Source organism: Mercenaria mercenaria, chromosome 12, assembly GCF_021730395.1.
Source record: "Mercenaria mercenaria strain notata chromosome 12, MADL_Memer_1, whole genome shotgun sequence".
Classification (NCBI taxonomy): Eukaryota; Metazoa; Mollusca; class Bivalvia; order Venerida; family Veneridae; genus Mercenaria; species Mercenaria mercenaria.
In genome coordinates this window covers 73,805,052-73,828,902 of record NC_069372.1, presented here as the reverse complement: position 1 = coordinate 73,828,902, position 23,851 = coordinate 73,805,052, and the positions used below count along the sequence as shown (strand labels likewise).

At 33.4% G+C, this 23,851-nt stretch overlaps 2 protein-coding genes across 2 annotated transcripts in view; one reads left to right on the top strand and one right to left on the bottom strand.

The window, feature by feature from the left end:
• LOC123535165 (potassium voltage-gated channel protein Shaw-like) overlaps positions 1 to 14,944 on the bottom strand; it is a 50,168-nt gene extending 35,224 nt beyond the window's left edge. Inside the window, exon 1 of the mRNA XM_045317721.2 lies at positions 13,908 to 14,944. Coding sequence (XP_045173656.2) covers positions 13,908 to 14,492 — 585 coding nt within the window. The 5' untranslated portion in view covers positions 14,493 to 14,944. The remainder of the gene's footprint in view (positions 1 to 13,907) is intronic.
• Positions 14,945 to 21,819: 6,875 nt separating this feature from the next.
• On the top strand, positions 21,820 to 23,295 carry LOC123535483 (uncharacterized). The gene has a single exon (XM_045318190.2). It carries the CDS (start codon positions 21,862 to 21,864, stop codon positions 23,041 to 23,043), a length of 1,182 nt encoding a protein of 393 aa, XP_045174125.1. The 5' UTR covers positions 21,820 to 21,861; the 3' UTR covers positions 23,044 to 23,295.
• The last annotated feature ends 556 nt before the right edge of the window (positions 23,296 to 23,851 follow it).

Sequence of the window (23,851 nt, the reverse complement as noted above, 5' to 3'; positions counted from 1 at the left end):
CTTATTAGTGTACATGCATTCAACTAACGTGTAAAAATACAAATTTGGTAAAGTTTTGAAAATCCCCTACAAACAAAATTATGATCCTTACACATTTCCTATGGTTTTTTATTCTTGCTACATACCTGTTATCACTTCTAAATTAGTAAACTTCCTTGATCTATAGTCTACGTGTGCGTCATTATGATCTAACCGCATTTTCTTATATTTTATGATGACCATGTGTCATACAGCAGTTTCTTTTTCAATATAACCCAAATGTCAGAAAACTGCAATGAAACCTTGGGTATACTCTGCTGCAAGGTACAGTTTCGGATCTCTGTTTTTCTACTGAACTTTAACCACTCTTAAGACTTTAAACTACAAGATATAATTCAAATTACCAGGGTCATTTAATAAATCATGCAACTGCCTAAATATACTGTATTAACCTTCCTGTACGTAACAAGATGTTTTCTAATGTAAGAGATGGAGCAGGTATGATCAAGTTCTACGATATGCCTTTTGCGTAACAGATACAACCGGACCGCTCTCCGCGATATTCTCACATTAAACAAACAAGTACCAATGGCCAAAATGTTTACTAACACAGTTGTGTATAATGTCTTCGTTTAAGGATATGATTTTTTTCCAAATGTTATTTGCTGGGCGTATTTTAAAATAAACGAAACAGCTTATTCAGCTTGCGTAAATGCATATCTGACATCGATTTGTTAAATTAGACTGCAGACACTTTACTGACATATTTGTGCAGTGTGCAAGAATAAGAGCAGTGGCATTGAAAAACGATTTTTTTTTGTCTGTGGATCGGTTTTCTTGTTCGGTAAACCACCTGCAAGCACAATTCTGTTTTGCAACGTGATCTGCTTATAAAACACTCATAATACAACCCGTTATATCGCGTACTTCCTGAAAAGATACAGTATTTTTGACAGTTATTATATTTTTATTCAAAATGATATCTTCAGTAACATTATTAGTTTTTCACTAGTCTTCGTTATTCGTTTGTCCCTAATCTTCGTTATTTGCATAACAGCGATCTTCATTATTCGTACTTTCTTTGATTTTCATTATTTGTGTTAGTGACTGCATGTCCACTTAGTTTTGTACATATTTTTATGTATACATCCACACATATGCTTATGTCGTTGTTGTTGTTTGTTTTTCTTTTTTTTTGTGTTTTTTTTTTTTTTGTGTTTTTTTTTTGCTTTGATTTTGTCTAATGATATATGGAACGATTGAGAGTGCATCATAATTTATATTGTATTGTTGACTACGTTTTTCACCGATACATAATTGTCCTGAAGAGAAGCTTCAGGGTTCAAGGCTCAGTTATCCAAAATCTTGTGATAAAACACAAGTTTTATCTCCCTTTAAAGGTATGGGAACAATAAATGACTGCGTTTACCATCTTATATTTCTGACAAATTACATAATCACTATAAACTGAATAGAGGGTTGCCGTTGAAAAGGGACACAGATAATTTCATAGGAAGTATAAAGAAATAGTTTAGATATCTGACATCCATTTTCAGAAGCGAATATTTAATATGGACGCACAGGAAATGTAACACCATCATTATGTACGGTTTTTATTAACAGAAGATATTAGTAAATATGTTTTCAGAAAGTCACAATAAACGACAAAGTAAACATAAAACACTTTAATGTGTACAATGAATAACCGTCTTTTCCTCGCTCCCGGTGAATAAAAAGGTATCCTCTGAAAACGGTCTGTAATATTTTTGTCGGTTGGAACACATATATATTTTATTCTAATATGAAATTAGGTGCTACCTAAAAGGCAGAGCTCCCTTGAAAAATCACCAGTGCCCTTAAAAATTAAAGGAATGTTGTTGGAATTATGTGGAATTATGGATTCGTTTTGGAAGTTTATGTTCTATTAGATCTATTAAAATTATAAGTATTAATGATAATTCATGATTTCTGAATGCATGTATTAGACTGCATCAAGATTAATTCTTGACATGGGAAAACTTGAAAGATATTCTATATATAATCAAAAGAAAGTTCGATATAGATTTAAATCGGCACCAAGATAAAGAAAAAAAACGTAATTGAATAATTTCTGCTATTCTTCTTAAAACGTACTGCATCAAAAAATTTACATAAATTATTATCATACTGGAAACCAGTCACAAATGATAACTCCTTCAAATTGAAAAGCTTGAATCTTGAAAATTTCAAACCTAACAGAATCTCATTACACCAACAGCCAAAGGAATTCTGTCTCTTTGCGTGTAAATGTTTGGCAATGAGGACTTAATGTAAAAAGTTAATGTTCCAGTTCCAAAGTTAATAGAAATTAGAATTTACGTAATCCTGGAAATGACTATTGTAATTCTTTTAAATGTCATTATTGTCAAATTTTGATTCTTTTTGGATGGAAGAATGTGTCCAACTTCTGGTAAAAAAAACTGCTATAAAAGACGCCTGGTATGGGAAAATTACAATAATTTACATGACTGCTTGTTTTAAACCCAAAAGACTAGCAATTTTTAAAAGTTAATGATCAGAATTTTACCTAGAGAAAAACAGTGTTTGCCGAAATTCTCGAAAACACCTACAGTTTATTTACAGAACTTTTAAGTTCACAATCTATGGCGTTTTTATGGTTAATCTTTTAGCACTAGAGAATAGGGATGGCAGTAAGAACCTTTTTGATGTTTATTGATAATTCATCGCCAATAGTTTTATTTTTATTTTTATAAACTCTGGTTAGTGATTTTAAAGCTAACGGACGAAATATATGTGAACGGGGAGAAGAGCATTATTTGCTTTTCACAGTTCAATGCCTGTATATTATGACTCAAAGCTATTTTTTTTAAAGTTATGTCAACTGACTACTGCACAAGCACTGCATTGGAACCTGACATCAAAACTAAACACTTGTTAAATTTCACATGAATGACTTTAGCTATACAATATTTTCAAAACTTATAATAATACAAAAAAGAACTGAAATAAAAAAGGAATTAAAAAAAGTCTGGTTCAGGTGAGATTCGAACTCACGACCTCTGCATTTCAACGCGAACGCGCTAACTACTACACCACTGTGGAGTTATGACGTCATTGGGACAAACATAAGTATATATAATGAAGTTCAGTAATGGCAGCGTGACGAAAGTCGTTTCAAAATGAAATTATTGTATTTTATTTCTTTTTTCTTCTTAGAAAATGTATTTAGCACTAATTTCTTATTATCAAACGCTCATTTACATTTTTATTCTATATTCAAAGCAGTAAGCGAGACGCTTTTGTCAACCGTAAACAGTAAGCGTCTACTGACGTCTTTACTGATTAATTACTATGTACATAGTACACATGAAAAAATCCGAACAACACCGATGCCAAAAAGTACCACGAATTTCAACTCGATAGTATAAACAGTTAAATCTCTCTATTCATTTTCTTTTTCACACGTCTAACCGTAATGCGACGCTGTCGGCGCCGCTTCGCGGCGCCGGTAGCTCTGCTATAATAAAATAAAAGATAAAGTATTCTAAAATAGAAAAAGGCTTAAAGATTAAACATTCCTTATAGAAACAAAATAAACCTATCAAAATATAGTTTGTATACCTGTAAAAAATGTCAAATTAATATGCTATGGGTCAGCAATATTTTTTTTAATTTATTTTTCTGTTACTTTATCTAAGAAACTTGTGATATCACTTAACACATTCAATGCGCAGAAAATGTTTATTTTCTTTTTTTCATTCAAATTTTATTTGTTTACGTTTGTTTCTACTTTGGTTAGTGTTCAGAGTTCGAATTGATACCGTATGTTTATGTTTCGTTCAAACATATTATTATGAAAGATTAGATTAAATTGAAACAGTCATATTTCTATTGATAATCTTCGCTTCAGAAGCTGAAAAAACAAATCCCCAGGACGTTCTTTGTGATTTTTTTTTTAATAAAAATTTCTTCTCATATCTGTTAAATGGCTCTTCAAACCCGTCTGTAGTACTTATGCATGTTTTTTCAACAATAAGAGGTAAAATTAGCGTGTCACCAAATCCTGCAATAAAGTTTTAGCTGTCTTCATTTTTTATTTCAAATAGTTTACCCAGGATCATTTTTTTCGGCTCAATTAACTCTGTTTTTCAGATGCTGCTGGTTTTCTCAGCTTGTGAACTTTGATGCAGTTAACTACATGAGGATCTAAGATAAGAAGAGCTAGTGGCAATTGGAAGTTTGTATGATCAGTTACATTTTAAATGTCACAGAACTCTCGTATAATACTTTGCTCAACTATTAACCTATTACACATGATTATGTCAACTTCAATATTTGATACAATCTTCGTGTACGCATTAAAACTTATGTAGATCTAGCGGAGTTCATGAAATAAAGATAGAACAGATCAATTTGCCAGTTATGTGACCTGAATTCTAGGGATAATTAAGAACAAAAATCGTAAAGTTGATGCCTGGTGTGATATTTGTAATGTGTCCATAACACATCTGTCCCAATCCGTAACTCTAGTTACCTCCCCTGACTGTCCGTCCATAGATAGTCAAGCAACGGCTATTAAGATGTAATTCATATGGTGTTCCATTTGGGCCATCGAAATTTTTATTTCTGAACCCTATACCTTGAAAGTCGAAATCACGAAACTACGATGATGAATGTCGAAACTACGGTGGTGAAAGTCGAAATCACGATGGTGAAGACACGAAACTAAGATAGTGAAAGTCAAAATCACGATTGTGAAGACACGAAACTAAGATGGTAAATGTCGAAATCACGATTGTGAAGACACGAAACTAAGATGGTGAAAGCCGAAATCATATCCCCGAATAGTCAGCGGACAAATCGAGCACGACTTTGCACTGCGCTAAATGCCGTTCATACATTTATTTTATAGCTGTTTTTTCTACAGTTTTTTTTTTTTGCGTAACAAGCTAAACATCTTATCTGTTGGCAAAAAAAAAACCTATTACCTACAACAAATTTAAAGACTTTACTCGTTTCTTTTAGTCTTGAGCATACAATTTATGTTGTGTTAGGAATCACTAATGATTACGCCGGTTTTCAGACGTGGCTGGGTTTCAAACTTTGACGTAATATCTGGAAGGGATAATTACGTCTCGAGTTGGACTAGGGAAAAGATAACCTTGTGTTTTCTTGCAAGCTGGGCAAAAACCTGTTTATAAACGTTATCAATACAGACAAAGATCATTGAGACTTGAAATAAACATAAGCAATCGGCATTTTGTGCATTTATAGGACTATATAAATCGTGATCTTTTATGGAAAAAAATGTATGATATTGGTATTAAAGGTTATATGTTGAGAGCAGTACAATCACTCTATTCATCTGTATATTCTTGTGTAAGAGTAAACTCTAGACACACAGACTGGTTCACTGTAAGTTCTGGTTTACGTCAGGGTTGTATTTTATCACCCCTAAATTTGCACATAAATAACTTGGTCATATATTTAAAATCTTTTGATCTTGGAATAGAAGTTGGTTCTGAGAAAGGTTGTGTAATGTTATATGCAGATGATATTGTTATGTTGGCTAAAAGTAAAACAGATTTACAGTGTCTTATAAACTCACTTAACGATTAGTGTAATACTAAGATTAAAAGATTGTTGCCCAGCGTGCAAGTCGAGCACTAAGTCTTCTCATTGCCAAATTTAAAGCTGTAGGTGGCCTTCCATATAATGTTTTACGCATCTGTTTGACACAACTGTTTGGCCGACCATAAGGTATGGCTCTGCTATCTGGGGTTATCGTTACCCCAGATGTAAGAAAGTGAAAATCCATTTCTCTTTATTTGGCAAGAATCACTTTGATGCCGGATACAAGGCTCAATAAACGAATAGCACTTTGGGCCTCAACCAGAGCAACAAGCTCTTGTTGAAATTGGTTCTATAACTTTTATGATATGCTTAATAAAATTGGTTTACATAAGTACTGTACTATCACAAATGTGATTCCAAAGCAAACTTTAGTAAACAGAATTGAATTACTGTTGATGGATAAATTTAAATCTTCTTGGATTGAGTCGGTAAATAGTGTAACAGGTCCTTCAGGTCGGGACGCAAATAAGTTGAATACATATCGGCTTTTTAAAACCGAATACGGGACAGAAATGTATCGTAGCTTTTGTCGCCTTATCATGTCTCCGCGTCACCGTGCCGCATTAGCAAGGAGCAGGACGTGAAGTGGTTGCACACTTGGTTCAAGTGAGCGAAATGGTCGCAAACTTACAAAATGGCGGATATTTTCTGAAATCATCGCGTGTTCGCTTGCTTTTTTATCAGGTAAGTGGGTTTCAACGGTACTTTGAACTCTATGAATATGTGCATGCATCAGTTCTATGTCTACGTCACACTCGGTTTTGCGTTTCAAGGTTGTAGATTTTAAATTCTCGAAGTTATTGAAGTTATAAAATGGTCATGTCCATGTTTTGAAATTTGAACTGTGTCGTTTCTTGCCATTTTTAACACTCTAATGATTAAACTAGCCTGTTTTTGGACCCTTAAACGAGACAAAACAACTAATTGTGAAAAATTCTGTAAACGTTTGGCTCTGCATGTTTTCGGGATAGTGCTATACCCAAATAAATCTTGTTCAAGCTCTTTTTTGTTGCAAACTTGTACTTCAAGCAATTTCTGTTGCAAACTTTTTTCTAAAAAAATGTCCAACTCTCAGTGAATGTTTATTGTGCAACTGGTTGAAGAGGCAAATCATAAATTTCCTCAAAGTTGCAACAGATAGCGCTAAATTTCAGATTCCTATTTCTAATCACGTATAACGACTTTTGGGCACAAAACAGAGACTTATTTATAGCTTTTTGTGATTTTGGAAGATCAGTGAAATAATACGATGTAGCCGGTTTTGCTATGGTGTGCACTTGCCAAAGAAATTACTTAATGCAAACCGGATAATCTGACAAGTTCTCGTCTCAATTCTTAGTCCAGATTCTAAGTTCCCATCTCCATTGACCTGTATTTATAATTGACAGCAAATTTGTTAAAGATATTTTACATAAAAGAAATATTATAATCGAACTAATATATAGCAAACTTATTTTTGATTTCAATCGATCTGAAATCTACAGTATTGTATTTACTTGTTCAATTTATTTTTCAGGTAAAAACGCAAGACTGCGACAGCGATGGGAATTCTCCTCTGGAATGTGGTATTTGCGAAAAGAAACCCCGTTCACGGTCTTTGATTCAACGCATTTGTCGTCACATGAAACAACAAACTACCAGGATATATGATTTGTTCATAAAAACTGTTTTTCGTTAAATATTAGTACAGGTAGTTTTGATAGAAAAAAAAAACACAACACATTTATATACAACAGTGATGTAATAACATAATGACATAAATGTCGTAACGCTTTATGTTACATTTTTAGATTAATTGTACAAAAATATATCCCAGTCTTAAGATATGATTATGATGCAAAATGTTTTGAGCTCATTAGAAGTTATAATAGTTGTTTATCCACCTGCGCAATCTTGTGTCGATATAACATGATCATAATACGAAACAAGGCTTTTGAGTATTGGTGATAAGATACATGTAAAATACCCCTTTACGGACATGCGGCATAGTTCATATTTTGTTTCTGAAACATAAATAGTCGTCTTTGAATATCTTATAAGTCATACTACTGTGTATCAAAACAATAAATAATTCGATACTAACACTAAAACACATGGACGATGTACGATGAGAGTAAAACTGAAATAAAATGTTTATCTCATCTATGTTACAGTGTAACATCTGCTGAAACATGAATGTAATTCTTATCATTTTGTCACGTGCTTAATTTTGTCGTTTATAGTTTCTGGTTGGAAAATTGAATGGTTTTAAACAGACAGACATACCACAAACAACTTCGGGAAAGGCAAAATCCAAGTTGCACGGTATCCAAAAAGATGTAATCTTGGACACAAGCAATTTTATTAAGACAAAATTGAAAACAGTAGATTTGGCATTTAAATTTGTGGTGGCAATCAACAGAAAACATCATAATTATGTTTGTTTATTTTCAGAGAAGACGGATTTAATCGCAGCCGAACATTTTCTTGTTATAGTTTATCAATGTATTTCAACCCACTGTATACAGCGTAACTGTTGCGCTGTATTTTAATTTGTGAGTTCGCTCAAAATATAGTCTTAGTGGACTCATCAACTCTGTAAAGTGACTTAACTGGCCGAACACCCCTTGGTATATCATTCAATTTTCTTAATGTTCCATACTTTGGTATGCTTCCTTTCCCTCGGTTAAACTCGTGATCTCTGCAATAAAAAGTAACACTGGTAATTTGTGTAATATATTGCAATGTAAATGCAAAATTAACAATATACAATATAAAGAACGGAAAATTCAACATTATACACTGTTTCACTTTTGTTTTGTTTCTAACAATTAAGATAAATTTTGCAAGTAAACGGCATTTATGTTGGTCCTTGCCATTCATTCTGTAGCAATACTTATATGTCTTCTGTATTATGGCACTGCAATTAATTTACTTTTCATTACTGATTGGTAACCAACATTGCTTGTGTGTACTATAATATTACGCAAAAATGTATCTGACTTCAGGTTGCTAAAATTGTTGGTTCAGAAAAGGAATAGAAAATAAAAATAGGCTTACAAAATTTCATAAATTGTCTTTGATACCAGTAACACTTACCTAACGGTCATTTCTGATATACGTGTTAGCGTAGTTTGTTCAACTAATGAAGATTCATGTTCATGCTCTCGGGTCATAATAGCGTCTGATGATCATAGCATTTAGACCTGAAAAGATCTGAAAGAAAACAACTGCATGTTAAAGTCGTTATCTGTATAGTGTGTATAGATGGACAAGATCCAAAAGACAAAATGCTTCTATACACAATAGTCTCCGAAAGTTTGTTTTCTGCTTGCAATCTAGACAGCTGAATCTACAAACAGGGAAGATGTTAAAATTATGTATGAACACTAATCCTAATCCTATCAGGTTTCATGAAAACATGATAAGGTTTTTTTCATCAACAGTTATATTAAAACATCAAAGGGCTATTTGATGCTATAAAAATGTAAAAAGAAAAGAAATGTACACGAGTTGCACAACAAACATTCTCTGATACAAATGAAGATGGACACTACCTTTTCAGAAAAAGTTTGCAACAGAAATTGCTTGAAGTACAAGTTTGCAACAAAAAAGAGCTTGAACAAGATTTATTTGGGTATAGCACTATCCCGAAAACATGCAGAACCAAACGTTTACAGAATTCTTCACAATTAGTTGTTTTGTCTCGTTTAAGGGTCCAAAAACAGGCTAGTTTAATCATTAGAGTGTTAAAAACGGCAAGAAACGACACAATTCAAATTTCAAAACATGGACATGACTATTTTATAACTTCAGTAACTTCGAGAATTTAAAATCTACAACCCTGAAACGCAAAACCGAGTGTGACGTAGACATAGAACTGATGCATGCACATATTCATAGAGTTCAAAGTACCGTAGAAACCCACTTACCTGATAAAAAAAGCAAGCGAACACGCGATGATTTCAGAAAATATCCGCCATTTTGTAAGTTTGCGACCATTTCGCTCGCTTGAACCAAGTGTGCAACCACGTCACGTCCTGCCCCTTGATTAGCAAGTTCCGTTGTGGTATGGCGCCGATCCATATAGAAACTGGGCGTTATGAAGACTTGGGAGTACATGACCGGAAGTGTCCTTTCTGTGACAGTATTGAAGACGAGAGCCATGTATTACTTGACTGTCATATCTATGAAGATATGAGACATACTGATCTGTCTGAGAAAGCAAGAAATGTGGATGATACTTTTGTAACACTATCAAAATTAGATAAACCGTTGTTTCTATTTTCCAAACCTGAAATGATTCGTTTTTGTGCCAAAACCTGCCACAATATTTTACAACGTAGACTTTTATTCATTTGTAAGTAATGCTAAAATGTTTTTGTTCGGATACAAATTCATTTTATCATCGTCTAAGACATAGTTGCTAATCAGTTCATATTCGATCTGATCGAAATGATAACAGATATTTTAGACCGTTTTATAGTTACGCGCAATTGTGCCAATACATATGTATTGACTTGTCACATTTTATATCTCTGATTCTTACGTAATGTTTTGTCAAGATTAGCGACTACGTCTTGGGTTTATCTTGTAATATACATACTTGTTCCATTCGTGTACAGTGTATGATTCAAAATGTACTGGAAATGTATATATTTGTGAATTTTAATTATATAATATAGTCTCATATACTTCTGATTAGAAGGGTCACATCCATTATATATAATTGTCGATTTGTATGTAATATTTTATGCATTATGTGAATGAGACTTAAATAAAGATGGAAACTTATCATGATTTCTTTTCATTGTCATCTGTTAATTTTTTTAATGTTCTAATGTTCATCTCGAACTCTTCTTCAACATCTCAGTTAGAATTTTAAAACGATGTCCCAGCTTGATTTGAAAATGGATTTGATTGTTATATTTGTGTAAACCACCGCCCTGAGGCATGTTCACTTAATCGTTAATCAATTAAAATTGCCATTGCTTTTCAACTGACAAATGCATAAATTAATTCTTCAATAGCGCTGCATTTTATAATCGATAGATTGTTTGTATTTGAGCTTATTTATAGTCGCCACCGGTAACCCATATGGGCGACTCCTCCAAAAGGCTGTTAGTAATGTTAGTCGGAGGATAGTGCAAGATACAGAAGACGCTCCAATTCCAGCAGCTTCCCTGGTTCTTTAGCGTGTCAGATGTAAAGCACCCATGCATAGGCCTCATATCCCAGTGTTAGTAATTTTTAGTTGGAGGACCGGGGCTCGAACTCACGAACCCTTGATTAGTAGTCAGGCAGTATTACCACCGCTCTTTTAATCGATAGAAAATCTACATTGTCTTTTAACAGCACGAAACTCTGCACAACGACATGATTATATTCCGCTTTACTGTGTATTCTATGAAGGTATGAGGGTAAATAGCCAAATGACGGATTCATAGTAAGTTCACAGGTTATTTTACACTGTAGAGCATTTTTCCATAACATCATTGCGGTATCTTCCTGAAATCCCATGGCAGATCTATGTTTGTGATCATTATGTTAAACAAAATTGGTCAAGGAAACTTGGTCCCTACACCAACACTACTATCCTTACTGTACTGACCGTGTACCTTTAAGAAAATGTTAGGACCAGTCGCTGTATCTGTTTGAAGTTTGTCATAGAAAGAATGCCATCTATACAGTGTTTTTATGCCAAATACATATCAATCTATCATATTTAGATTTCCTGAATGCATAATGAATTCTTAAATGTAATGTGAGTCCCATAAAACTGTTATATGCAATTCCTTGCAAATCTATGTAGAAACCTGTTTTACAAGCGGGTATAATGGCATCAATATTACAACAATAAAACTTTTACATTTCTGTGTTTATGTCCCGTAGAGTGTGAAAGTATACCCTAGAAGACATAATAGAATCCAAACTCCTATATACAACCCGTATCGGATTTATTCTGTATTCAGAATAACACCCGGTGAATATTTAATACCCAAGTAATGAATGTCGCTGCGTCTAATTCATCTCGAAAGGACTGATTAATTTAGTTCTTTTTCAGCTGCGAAATACATTACAATGTAAATGATTTTACATGACGCGTGGGTGAACGTTCTTATTTTTTCATAGCAACAAATAGTAACAAAAAGGTTTTGATTTTAAATTGTATTTTAATTTTGGCGATGAATGAAAATATTTACGGATTTCTAGTTTCCATAAAAAGTGAAAACTATTTCATGGGAACTGTTATAACTTGGTCTACGGCTTTGACAAGAATTGCCTTGCAACCTGATGCATTACATTAAGATGTATTCTGTATGGCCTTAAACCTGTTTTGGCATTTGCCTTATCTTAGTGAATGAAAGCTACAGCACTTCGCACTCCTGGGAAATCAGTTTAAACATTTTAGGTAACGTTGTTCTTTGATATTCAAGAAATACATATACATGTATTCCTAGAAAAGGTTGATAATGATTTTACATAATACCCTCCCGATAAACCATCTTTATATCTTATCTTACAACATGTATATCATTTTGGGTTGTCGGTGGGGTACTACGCACTTCTGTATGGAAATTTAGTAAAACCTTTCAGAGGTGTACGACAAGTCCACTAAATATGATACTAACTTTGATAAACGCTGTTTCATGGCTTCTATTGCACCTAGACAAAGTATAGTTTGTTCATAGCTTAAGTGTGAGCACTTTGCATGACACTACAAGAAACTAAGAAATTATCTTTACAAAATTGTTAATATTAGTGTTTCTCATTCTGTAGAACTATTTGATAAACTGATTTCAGCAATTTTGAACTGTGCACAAGAGGAAGGTTGTGTTGGCCTGTTAGAGCAGCATCACAACCGTGTATCAACGCTTGGGTTCGAGTCTCCATCCTGCTGCATATTCTGACAATAGTTAAAATTATTTTTTTTTTTTAAGAAAGTTCAAACATACATGAATATGCTATGCTGCGCACTTAATATAAGGTACATGAATAATTCCCTGTATTTTAAAATAGATTGACATTTAGAAATACTTTGCATCCTGTATTGAAGTAGTTGATAACAATAGTGACACAAATTGTTTACTTGAAATTGTTTGATGAAGATAGCAGTGTATCAGCCATATCGGACAAATATTTCTCTTTTCTGTGTAAAACGGCGTTTTACAGAGAAATTTTTAACGCATTAATGTTAAAACGTGTTGTACTGGCCCTTCATTCTAATAGATGTATAAATGTTTATGACAATGTACAGTATATAAGTCAAATATGTATACACTAGACAAACGTTTCACTTATGCTTAAATTATAAAAGATAATATATTTTTTGTAACAGAGCAATGTTTCTTAATTTTGAAGTTCTATTTTAAAAACGGCGTTCAGTATTCGTATATTATGATTTTTCATGTAAGATTAAAAGACGAATTTTTACTTGGTCATTTAAACACTCGTACTAAATTTTTTGTGTTTGGTTTGCTTTAGGAATAAACTATTTTATAAATAAGCATTTACTTATCTTTTTGTTTCCATGAAATTTTACGTAAATTGAATATGTTTAATTGATAACGAGTTGAATATACTTTCATTGGTAAAACCATGAACAAATTAAAAAAAAAAAACATAAACATAGAATCTTGAAAAAAACTTCTAGTTCTATAGTAGGTTTTCATCTTTTACTTTAATCAATTTAGTTTCTTAATACTAAATACTTATAATTACCTTAACTTAACGAGAGAATTCCAGCGATTCGTTTTCTTATAATTGTTGTTCTTTCTTTTTTTTGTTTTGTTTTGTTTTCGTGTTTATTTGGTTTTTTTATTCTTTTAGTTTTTTTTCTTTTTTAACTTGATATTTTTTAAATATTCCAGTTAATCGTGTAAAAGCAGCCGCATGTTTTCGCTTTCAAAAATATACCTGTTACCAACTGAGATATAAATTATAAAATATGCGATTACCAAACGCTCCGTGGCATTTTTATTCAAAATGAATTGAAAATTAATATAATTCTGACATTATAATTTGCCTAAACTTGCCTGATAAGTTATATGATCTAGTACTGAAATTCGGGTAAAGCCTATTTTAAAATCGTTCGAAAAGTGTGCAAATTCGGGTAAACCTTATATTGAAATCGTTCGAAAAGTGTGCAAAGTCGGATAAAGCTTATTTTTTTATTGGTTCGAAAAGTGTGCAAAGCTAGGTAAATCTAATCTTTAAATGTACAGTCGCGTAAAGCTTAAATTCAAATTACAGAAGTAAACAGAATTTTGTACGGGCGGATGTGCACAGTAAACCGAAAAGTTGTGAACACGTACCAGAGCCGGTTTTGAACTGTATGGGTCCTGAAGTCCACGCCAGAGTCTCGGCTTTACTTTGGCAAGAAAGGAAGCCTCTGGAGAGACATAAACAGGATGAAATTTGTCTCTTTCATCCGCCTGAAATTTCTCCAACATTTCCATAGTCTCCTCGTAACTGATGTAATTAACCCAACAACATTCCTCAATGTCCTTGTCCTCGAGCTCCCAGTAATCTAGTTCTGCTTTAGCCGCCGGACCGCATACATCCGTCGGCATGTGTAACTTTCCTATTCGGTAATAGTTTAAAATGCATGGAAATATTTGTGGATTTCTATCGAAATAAAACTCTTTTTTCCCGCTCGCTTTGGCAGTTTCTCCGACGGAATATAATCGAGTCTCTGGCTTTTTTAACAAGGTTGCTATACGGGTCTCGTGTCGAATCCCTCCGACGTTTAATATTATGACGTCATCGTCGTCCATGCGCTCTGCAGGTTTATTAACGGGACTTGATTTAACATGGCTCTGATCGGCTTTAACTAAATTGCCGACGATGTCGGTAATTTTCAGTTTAGGATCGTCCTTTTTGTCCATTTTGAGAATCATTTATAGTTGCAATTAACGGCCATTGTTCTTGGCTCCAACTGGTTTTAACATATTTATGTATACTTATATATATATTATTAATGACGCTGTTACATACCTTAATCAACATACTATTCCGTTTCAAATACTGTCACAGTTGGTATTTGACTACATAGCACTTAAAAAAATATATTCTTGATACAGAATATTCTAAATATAAACTTTACTTGAAAGCAATTTATTCTGTTATTTAGCAATTTATTTCTTAATTGTTTCGTATTCCTTTAGTAAGTCTGTCATTATAATTCCAGTATGATTCGCGATAGAAAAAACAGCAATAAGTATTATACACCTTACGTCGTAATCGTTCTGAACGATTTTAATTTGAACTAACTAATGAAAGAATCAATGGTATAGCACGTTCTATTCCAGTTTAACAGGTGCGCGTGTCTGTTGTTTTGACATCGATAAAAGCCGAGGTCCGTACCATTAATGGTCGCAACACGTCATTGTCAAATCATTAGATGTTATTTTTCGATAATTGCTGTGAAATAATATTTACCAATATTAGATTATACGGATCGTTACTAGCTCAGAGACCACAACATCCTTGTTAAAATTAATTGTTGATTTATTTTCGTTATGGTTTTAAGAACAAGCAAATAAAATCAGTCGAAAATATACAGTTGTATGTGATGTCTACTATAGTTCGTTTTTGAGGTCAGCGATGATTTTGTACGTTAAATAATGGAACGGCCCGTTATTTAGAAAAACATATATATGTATAAAATAGGTAATGTTATTCAGTGCGATAGTGGTTCTTACCTAGAAAAGGCAAAGTAAATCATGTCGATTTCCCTAATCGGCAGACGAGTTGATAAATTGAATTCTCAAATGTCGGAATCAAACTACAATAGAGATGTCTGTTGTTAGTTTGATAAAAATCAAAAAATGTCCAGGATATTTTAATCCCCCGCCACGAGTGGTGGGGGTTATAGGAATGGTCTCCGGCCGTCCGCCCGTCCTTCCGTCCGTAACACTGTCGTGTCCGCCCATTATCTCTTAAACCCTTTAAAGGATTTTCAAGAAACTTGGGTCAAATGATCACCTCATCAAAACGATGTGCAGAACTTATGAGACAGCCATGTCAGCCCAAGGTCAAGGTCACAACTCAAGGTTAAAGGTTTAAGCCTTCCATTTCGTTTCCGCTTTGTATCTCTTAAACCCCTAGAAGGAATTTTATAAAACTTGGGTCAAATGATCATCTCATCAAGACTTTGTGCTGAACTTGTATCCGCTCTGTATCTCCTAAACCCCTTGGAGGATTTTTATGAAACTTAGGCCAAATGATCACCTCATCGAATTTATAAGTCAGCCATGTTGGCTTAAGGTCAATGTCATAACTTCGGGTCAACGGTTTGAGTCTTCCATTTTGTGTCCGCTCTGTATCTCCTAATCCCTTTGAAGGATTCATATGAAACATGGGTCAAACGATCACCTCATCAAGACAATGTGCAGAACTTATAAGTCAGCCATGTCGGCTCAAGGTCAAGATCACAACTGAGGGTCAAAGATTTAAGCCTTCCATTTTGTTTCCACTCTTTATCTCCTAAACCCCTTGAAGGATTTTCATCAAACTTGGGGCAAATTTTCACCTAATCAAGAACTCATGAGTCAGCAATGTCAACTCAATCTCAAGGTCACAACTCAAGGTTAAATGTTTGAGCTCTGTATCATCTAAACCCCTTGAAGGATTTTCATGAAACTTGAGTCAAATAATCACCTCATCAAGACGATGTTCAGAATTCATGAGTCATCAATGTCAATTCAAGGTCAAGGTCACATATCAAGGTCAAAGGTTTACCCTTTCACTATCAGTAACAGTGGTGGGGTTTTAGCTGTTTTTCATACTGCCTTGTTCTCATTGCGTGCCTCGTTGCGTGTCATGTTTTCCTACCAACGTAGAACAGGTTGCATGGCGTGAGATAGAACTTCACATCTACACCGAAGTATAAAGATGAACAGAACAGAACAGAACAGAACAGAACATTTTATTTAGGATTTAAACTTTACAGTTTTTCATCCATAAACATAATTACTAATACAATACAAGGTCCAAATATATAGTTATTAATAATAGAGGATGATATACTAGTATAAACAAACTGAATCCATATTTTATATAAATATTCTCACTTACTACATTTGTATATATCTTAAACATTTTCACACACTACAAAAGTTTTTTCAACGTATGTACACAAATTGTATAACATCTTTCTCTTATTACATGTCAACATTTCAACGAATTTAAACATACTAGGTCTTCTTATAGAATATTGCGGTTAACGAGTCTTTCTTATACCTTTACACTTATCACAAATAAAAATAAAATGATACTCATCTTCTATACTACCATTTTCACATATCTGACAAATTCGTTCATTTCTTTCTAACCTATTTCGGCCATATCTCGCACTTTCTATTCTTCGACAATGTGCTGAAACTTTTATACCTGATCAAAAGTTCAGACCCTATAAGTTGCCTCTAAAAATCGTGCAATAGTACGGCAGTGGTTCCAAGTGTTTTCACAATTGTATTTTAAGAACATGTTATCTTACTTCTTTAAAAGACTGCGAAAATAACAAGAAGAATTGGGCGTCCAATGTAAAATCTTTACTGTATAAACATGGCTTTGGCTATGTTTGGGAAAATCCTAGTTTAGTTGAACATAAAGGTTTTCTAGCATATTTCAAACAACGTGTTATTGACTGTTTTGTTAGATTGGAGAAATAATTTGGAAAAAAACAGTGTATTGTTTTGTATAAAGTACCTTAAACAGTTTTTGGCTATGATTTATTTGATCAACTGTGCAAAAAGATCGAAAGATTTTACAAAGTTAAGACTCAGTGCACATAGCCTAAGAATTGAGAAGGAAGGTATGGTCAAACAGAATAAACGTAATCAAGATTGCCGTTATTTTATAAAGGTGATATAGAGGATGAATTCCTATGTTATTTGGTTATGCGATAAAATACAAAGTTATTCGAACTTTATTTGTCTAAATGTTTAAATTAGACCGATTTTCACAATTATTGTCATTAGTTAATTCACAAGATTACACTGTGCTAAAAAACAATGACATGTTTTCGTCCGATGTGCATTGAAAATTAGCTCAATACACTTACCCGTAGGAATGGAATTTGCAACTGTTGCTTTTATGAAATTTACATGCAGTGTTATTTGTTACTATACGACTAGTAAGTATATATGCATTTCACGAGTTTGTAATAATCGCTTTGTTGCTTTTCTTTGCGATTATGTTCGGATCGGACTTGTTCCAGGATGTAGCTGGGGCTGCAATGTATGATTTACTAAACACTAATCAGCTACATTTGATGCATAGTTCGATCGTGTAATACTGAGTTCGTAGTTGTCATGTTCTATCTATAATTATTATATACCCTCATTATAAGAGGCGTAACCACATAAATATCTATGTACTTATACATGTTTTATGCTTGAAAAAAAAACTGTATAATTGTTTAGTTCTGACCTTGACATTAGTTTATATGTTCATGTTATGGATGAGGAGCTGTAAAGTTCAAATCCTAAAAATAAAATATATGTTCTGTTCTGTTCTGTTCTGTTCTGTTCTGTTCTGTTTTCACACACTCGCTGTGCAAGAACCCGTCGCGACTCGCATGTCTCGTCACATGTTATCAATACTCAGAAGATCAGTTAAACGCCCATATTATTTATAAATGTAGCTCATGCGAAATTAACATGAATCATTTTACCCTATACATTGAAATCTGTTATCATCAATAAATCACAAAGAATGAAAATGTGCATTATTTAAAAAAAGTTTTTTTAATAACACATAAAGTGCCGTATTTCTATCTCTATTTGTTATATTTTTTACAGAAATAATTTTATAAGGACATTCTGATCAACTTTTTTGCCCTTTTGTATTTCGAAAATTATTTCCTTCTTATTTATTTTTTGTTTTCCTTTTTCCATTTTGTTTATCAAGTTAAATTTTAGTATACATTTTTTATTTATTTCATTAATCGTTTACATTTATTGTGCCAATGGTTCGTCTGACTTTATGGGATGGACATTTTGTTGTCAGAAGTAAAAACCGACTCATTATTTTTTTCTTCTTTTTTTCTTTTTTCTATTGCTGCTTGTGACGGTGTATGTATATTTTCGTCTTATGTGAACTAGTTATTGTGTCTAAGCAAAGAAGGTTTTAAATATTATCTTGAATTATGAAATATATATCAGAACTTTTATTTTCTTTTTTTAAAAATACTAAGCTCGATATTTCCGCACAGGCTCATTTTGTGCGCGAAGGGGAAGAATTCTATAAGACTTGTTTTCCATTCTTATCCTTTCCTGTGTTGCTTTGATCAAAGTATGACATATGCATTAGTGTTTGTACTTTATTTTCTGCGAATAAATATGTTTATACTAAAACTATCAGAACTAAGTTAAAATACATTTTAACAGGACGATGAACAGAAAATGTGAGAATAAGTTGTACTCTAAAACATCTTTGAAACTGTAAAATAAAAATGAAAATCAAAATATGGCCAATGTTAAGATAGAAGACACAAATATATCAAGTTTCAAAATTATAGGTTTATTATTAATAAAGGTAAACAAATATTGTAAACAAATTAAGGTTAAATATTGCGAATACAAATTAAGTAACATATATAGTGTTGTTGCGTGCAGACAGCATTAGACCTGAAGCAAATGTTTCAATCAGATTTGACCTAATTTAAACTTTTACGAACATTTTAAATTGAGTACGAGAGTTGAAGGTGTTAATTTAGTACAAATTGTCTACTTGTTATAACTAAATTAGCCCGCGGTTGAAAAAATGTCATTCTTTGCGGGATCTCTGGTTGTCCAGTCAAATTGTAACATTACATATGCGGTTACTTCCTTGAATGATTTTTGCGAAAAATAGACTGACTATCAAATTAGTCCTTTGGTGTGGAGTGTAGGACTCGGGGTACCGTCTGTGGGTAGGATAGGATTACCAGTGTCCGTGTCTAAAATGGATTAAAACGTGAGTATTTTAATAAAGATTTTAAAACGCCGTAAGTGGATAAACCTATGCAGCGCATATAACCACGCAGAACTATTGATTCTATCAAATATATACATTACAAGATATAAAAAAAATAAATATGTGGCAATTAAATGTAAAGAATAGGGTTTAGCTGTTCAAAAATATTGGAAAACTGCAGAATTTGATTTAAACACGCGCCAAAGAATAACTGTATTCTTTTGTATTTCCATGATGGTAATTATACACCAGTTGCATGAAAATAATTGAGACGCACAAGAATTTAGATACTAATTGACAGTGACATATATAAGGCCAAGACAATGTGTTTAATGTCTTAACATTTTATTGAATTTATGTAGCAATATGCACAGTTATCAGTGTCATTAGTTATATTTTGGTCACATTTCCCATCTACAGTGTAAGATATTCATCTATGTTTTTAAAACTATGATAAAAAACAAAGAGCTATAAAAAAAATATGTATTTTATACTTCTTTGTGAAAAGAGATTGGCTGAAGTTTAAAGACGAAGTTCTAAAAACACATTTATCAGGAAGGGCCTAAGTTGTCCACCTGATAATTTGAGGTATAGGTTATAACACACTAAATAGCCAGCATCGTATATATTCTATATAAAATGACAAGTTTTCACAATGCTGCAATACACACCTAGACCCATTTTAAATTTCTTTACCTTACATTTTCTTGTAGAGCAACATTTATACTGTAAAAATATTCAAAGAAAAGTAGGGGTCATGTTTGATGCAAGAAAAATATTTCTGGTCAAAGGCATACAGACACTAAATAGAAAAATGGCGCGAAAAAAAAGGGTATCGCATAATGGCGGATACAAATAGTCCTCATTTTTTTTTTTTTTTTGCTCTGTAGAGCTTTTTTCCTTATTTTCTTTGCAATTTTTTTGCTAAAATCACATGACAAATCTATGCTTGACATGTTATGTAGGTAGCATTTTCATAATGAAATAACAACATGACAAAATTGTTCATGGAAACCTAGATCATACACCACCAGTATAATTTGGGGTCTCATTTTTAGCTGATTTTGCAGTTTGTGTGCTTGACTGAAATTATTTTTCTTGCATCAAACATGACCCCCACTTTTCTTCTGATTTTTATTTAGCACTGACAATATTCTTCAAGAAAATGTAGGTTAAAGACATTTAAAATGGATCTTGATGTGTGCTGCGGCCATTGGAAATAGGTCAGTTTTATATAGAATAAAAAACAACAACTATTTAGTGTGTTGTAACCTCAAACGGACACACCGTAATTTTTACACTGAAATGACAATCACAATTTAGGGTAGGGGTGTATGAATAAATTTCACATGTTAAATCAGTCTGGAGTCTTTTTTCAACATGCAAATGCTACCAGTATGTCAAGTATAGGTATGCAATATGATTTCAACCAATATATAGCAATGATTTCAAGGAAAAATCCTTCTTACAGCAAAAAAAAAAACTGAGAACTATTTGAATCCGCCATTATGCGACTACCATTTTTTCATAGGTGCCCAGGTTATTTAGTGTCTGTATGCCTATAGCTGTATATTACCTGTATTATCAGAATAATTTTCATGAAGTTTTTGTAGGAGTAAACGTAGGTCACTAGGTTGTGGTGGGTCTTTAAGAATGAAAAGTTAAATGCGCAATTTAATGTTACATGTACAAGTTTCTTACATAATATGCCATTAGAATAATCGTTTCTTCAATATTCAGTTTTCATTACATAGAGTATCTTAAAACTTCATATCAGCCATAAACTAATGTCTGGTTGATGTTGATAAAGTACATTTACCTATAGTCTAAATATGTCTATAAATAAGTTATAGTTCGATTAAAGACCCACCACAGAAGGACTGTATTCTTTTGTGTTTCAAAAATAATTATGCATGATTTATATTAAAAAATTGAGAAACACAAGTAGCTACACTGCTTCAACCGTTACTAACTGCCAGGGACATAAGAGACCAAGACAATGTATGCAATGTCTAAAAGAAATTATGAATAAATGTGGCAAGGCACACAGTACTATATGTATATATATAGTTTAAACATGTTTTAAAGGCAGAAAGTTTATATAAGTGGCAGAGAAGTATGGGAATTTGACCAAGTATCGTCCTCCTTGTGCAAAAAGAAATGTCCTGATTTTTTCGGTTATCATTAATTTATAACACATAAGTGACGTGTAAACAAAGTTTTGCCAGTTCACTTGTAACCATAAAATAATATTTTCAGGAAAACAGCTGGCTTTTCGTTCAGAGGCAAGAGGAGGCCATAACCAGCATGAGATTTTCTACTTTCATTTTTGGACTTTTCGTAATCGTATCCTTAAAATGCCTACAGACAGATGCTCATTTCGACCAGTGCCCGGTTAGGAAGGTCATTACGTACAATGCAGCTCTTCTTGACCATCCGCTCTCAAGTGGACTTCCTAACAACAGATTACTGCGCCGGGAAGCCATAATAAATGAACTTAGACGCTTGGATGCTGATGTCGTCTGCTTGCAGGAAGTTTGGATCGGACAGGATGTTGAAAGAATCGTAACGGAACTTTCAGACCAGTATACCTTTTCACATAGCAAGCTTCATGTACCTGGAAAACTCAGTGGAAATCTACCTTGTCAAGATGGCCCTTCCATGCCACCGTGTAATTACCACGCTATCAACCAGTTTACAAATTGTGTAAGGAAGAATAAGTGTTTGAGAAGACGGTTAAGTCAGGCCCAAACATATACGTGTATCAATTTCAACTGTTATCATCTGTATGAAACGTTGTCGCAGGATTGTGTTGGATGCATGACAGCCAGCTGGCAAGACATTTCAACCGTGTTCCAAAAATGTGTTGGTACTGGGCTGCCTGCCATCAACATGCGAACAGTAAACGCTCCGGGGCTATTATTGCTGTCAAAGCGACCACTCCACAACGCGAAATATACGGACTTCCATCCATTCACGAAGGAGTTTATAGAAAGGGGATATATTGAAGCTGACACACAAGATCTTGGAAAAGTAGTCTGCACACATACGACTCATAGTTTTCCATTTTATTCGGAAATGGAATTGTCAAGAAAAGGTCACTTTTCTTCGTATTTAGAGCAAGGTCGATCTGAAAGAAATGAATTGATTAAACAATTTGGCAATTCGTACCCCATGGTTTTGGCAGGTGACTTTAACATCGGTGATACATTTGGTCCCTTAATTAATCAGGATCTACCCCAAGAATTCTGTCACTTGGCGAAATATTTTGACGTCACGCCGGTTAAACAATGTACAATATGTTGGCCACACGAAAACATTTACACGAAGTCATCACAGGGAGTTCTTCACACGGTAGTTGATCATATTTTCCACAGAGGCCACCAAGTCGTAAAAAGCTTGAGAGTGGTTACTCCAGACGACGCCACTTTAGACAATCTGCCGCTGTCCAATCATAACGGAGTAATGACAGTGTTATCTCTATGCTGATGACGTCATAAAAGGAGTGACCAACTACAAATATGCAAAATGGCTTTATGCTCAATGATCTCTTGAAAATCTTATGTATTCGTTTTTGAGAAAGAAATAGACTGGCGAGGACACGTTACAAATGGATTCAATGCTTTGCCATCAATATTTATAGGATTATGTAATTTATGTTTGTGCGTTATTTATTTTTAAACTTGGTTTTAATTTCTCTTCCTTTCTACATACAAAGTAGAAGAATGGCTACCACAAAGTTTTAACCACTATGCTGCATTAAGACTTTGTCAATCGAATTTAAAGTACATTCAAAATAAAATAAAAACTTGAAATATGTAACCTAATTTGTTCACATGTATTTGTTTACAATTTTATTGCAAGATTTGTTTACAACTGTGAAACAAGAGTATCAAAGAGTACGGCAAACTATTACTAAACACTAAAATCGATTGCGGCATGTTTTACTTAAAGAGTCACTTTGCTTGTAAGAAAATGTATAGCCAGCTTAAAGCTAGGTTCACAATAATGTGTCGGTTAAATGGCACTCGGGAGCCACAAAAAAAAACATCCTAGTCAAAGTTCCTTCGATGAGTTTTGTTGAAGTGAACAAACATCCTGCACATTTAATTAAGGATGTACGATCGAATTTTTTCTAACGTTAAGAATGTTTTCATACTCTGGGAGCTTGAAGAACCGTAGTTTTCAAGACAAACAAGAGAAGAAAAAACATAGGTCACCGAACTCGTTTTAATTTTATAGTGCATTTTCTACACCCACTGTTTAAGCATTTCTGAAATTTTGTAAAATTGAAAAA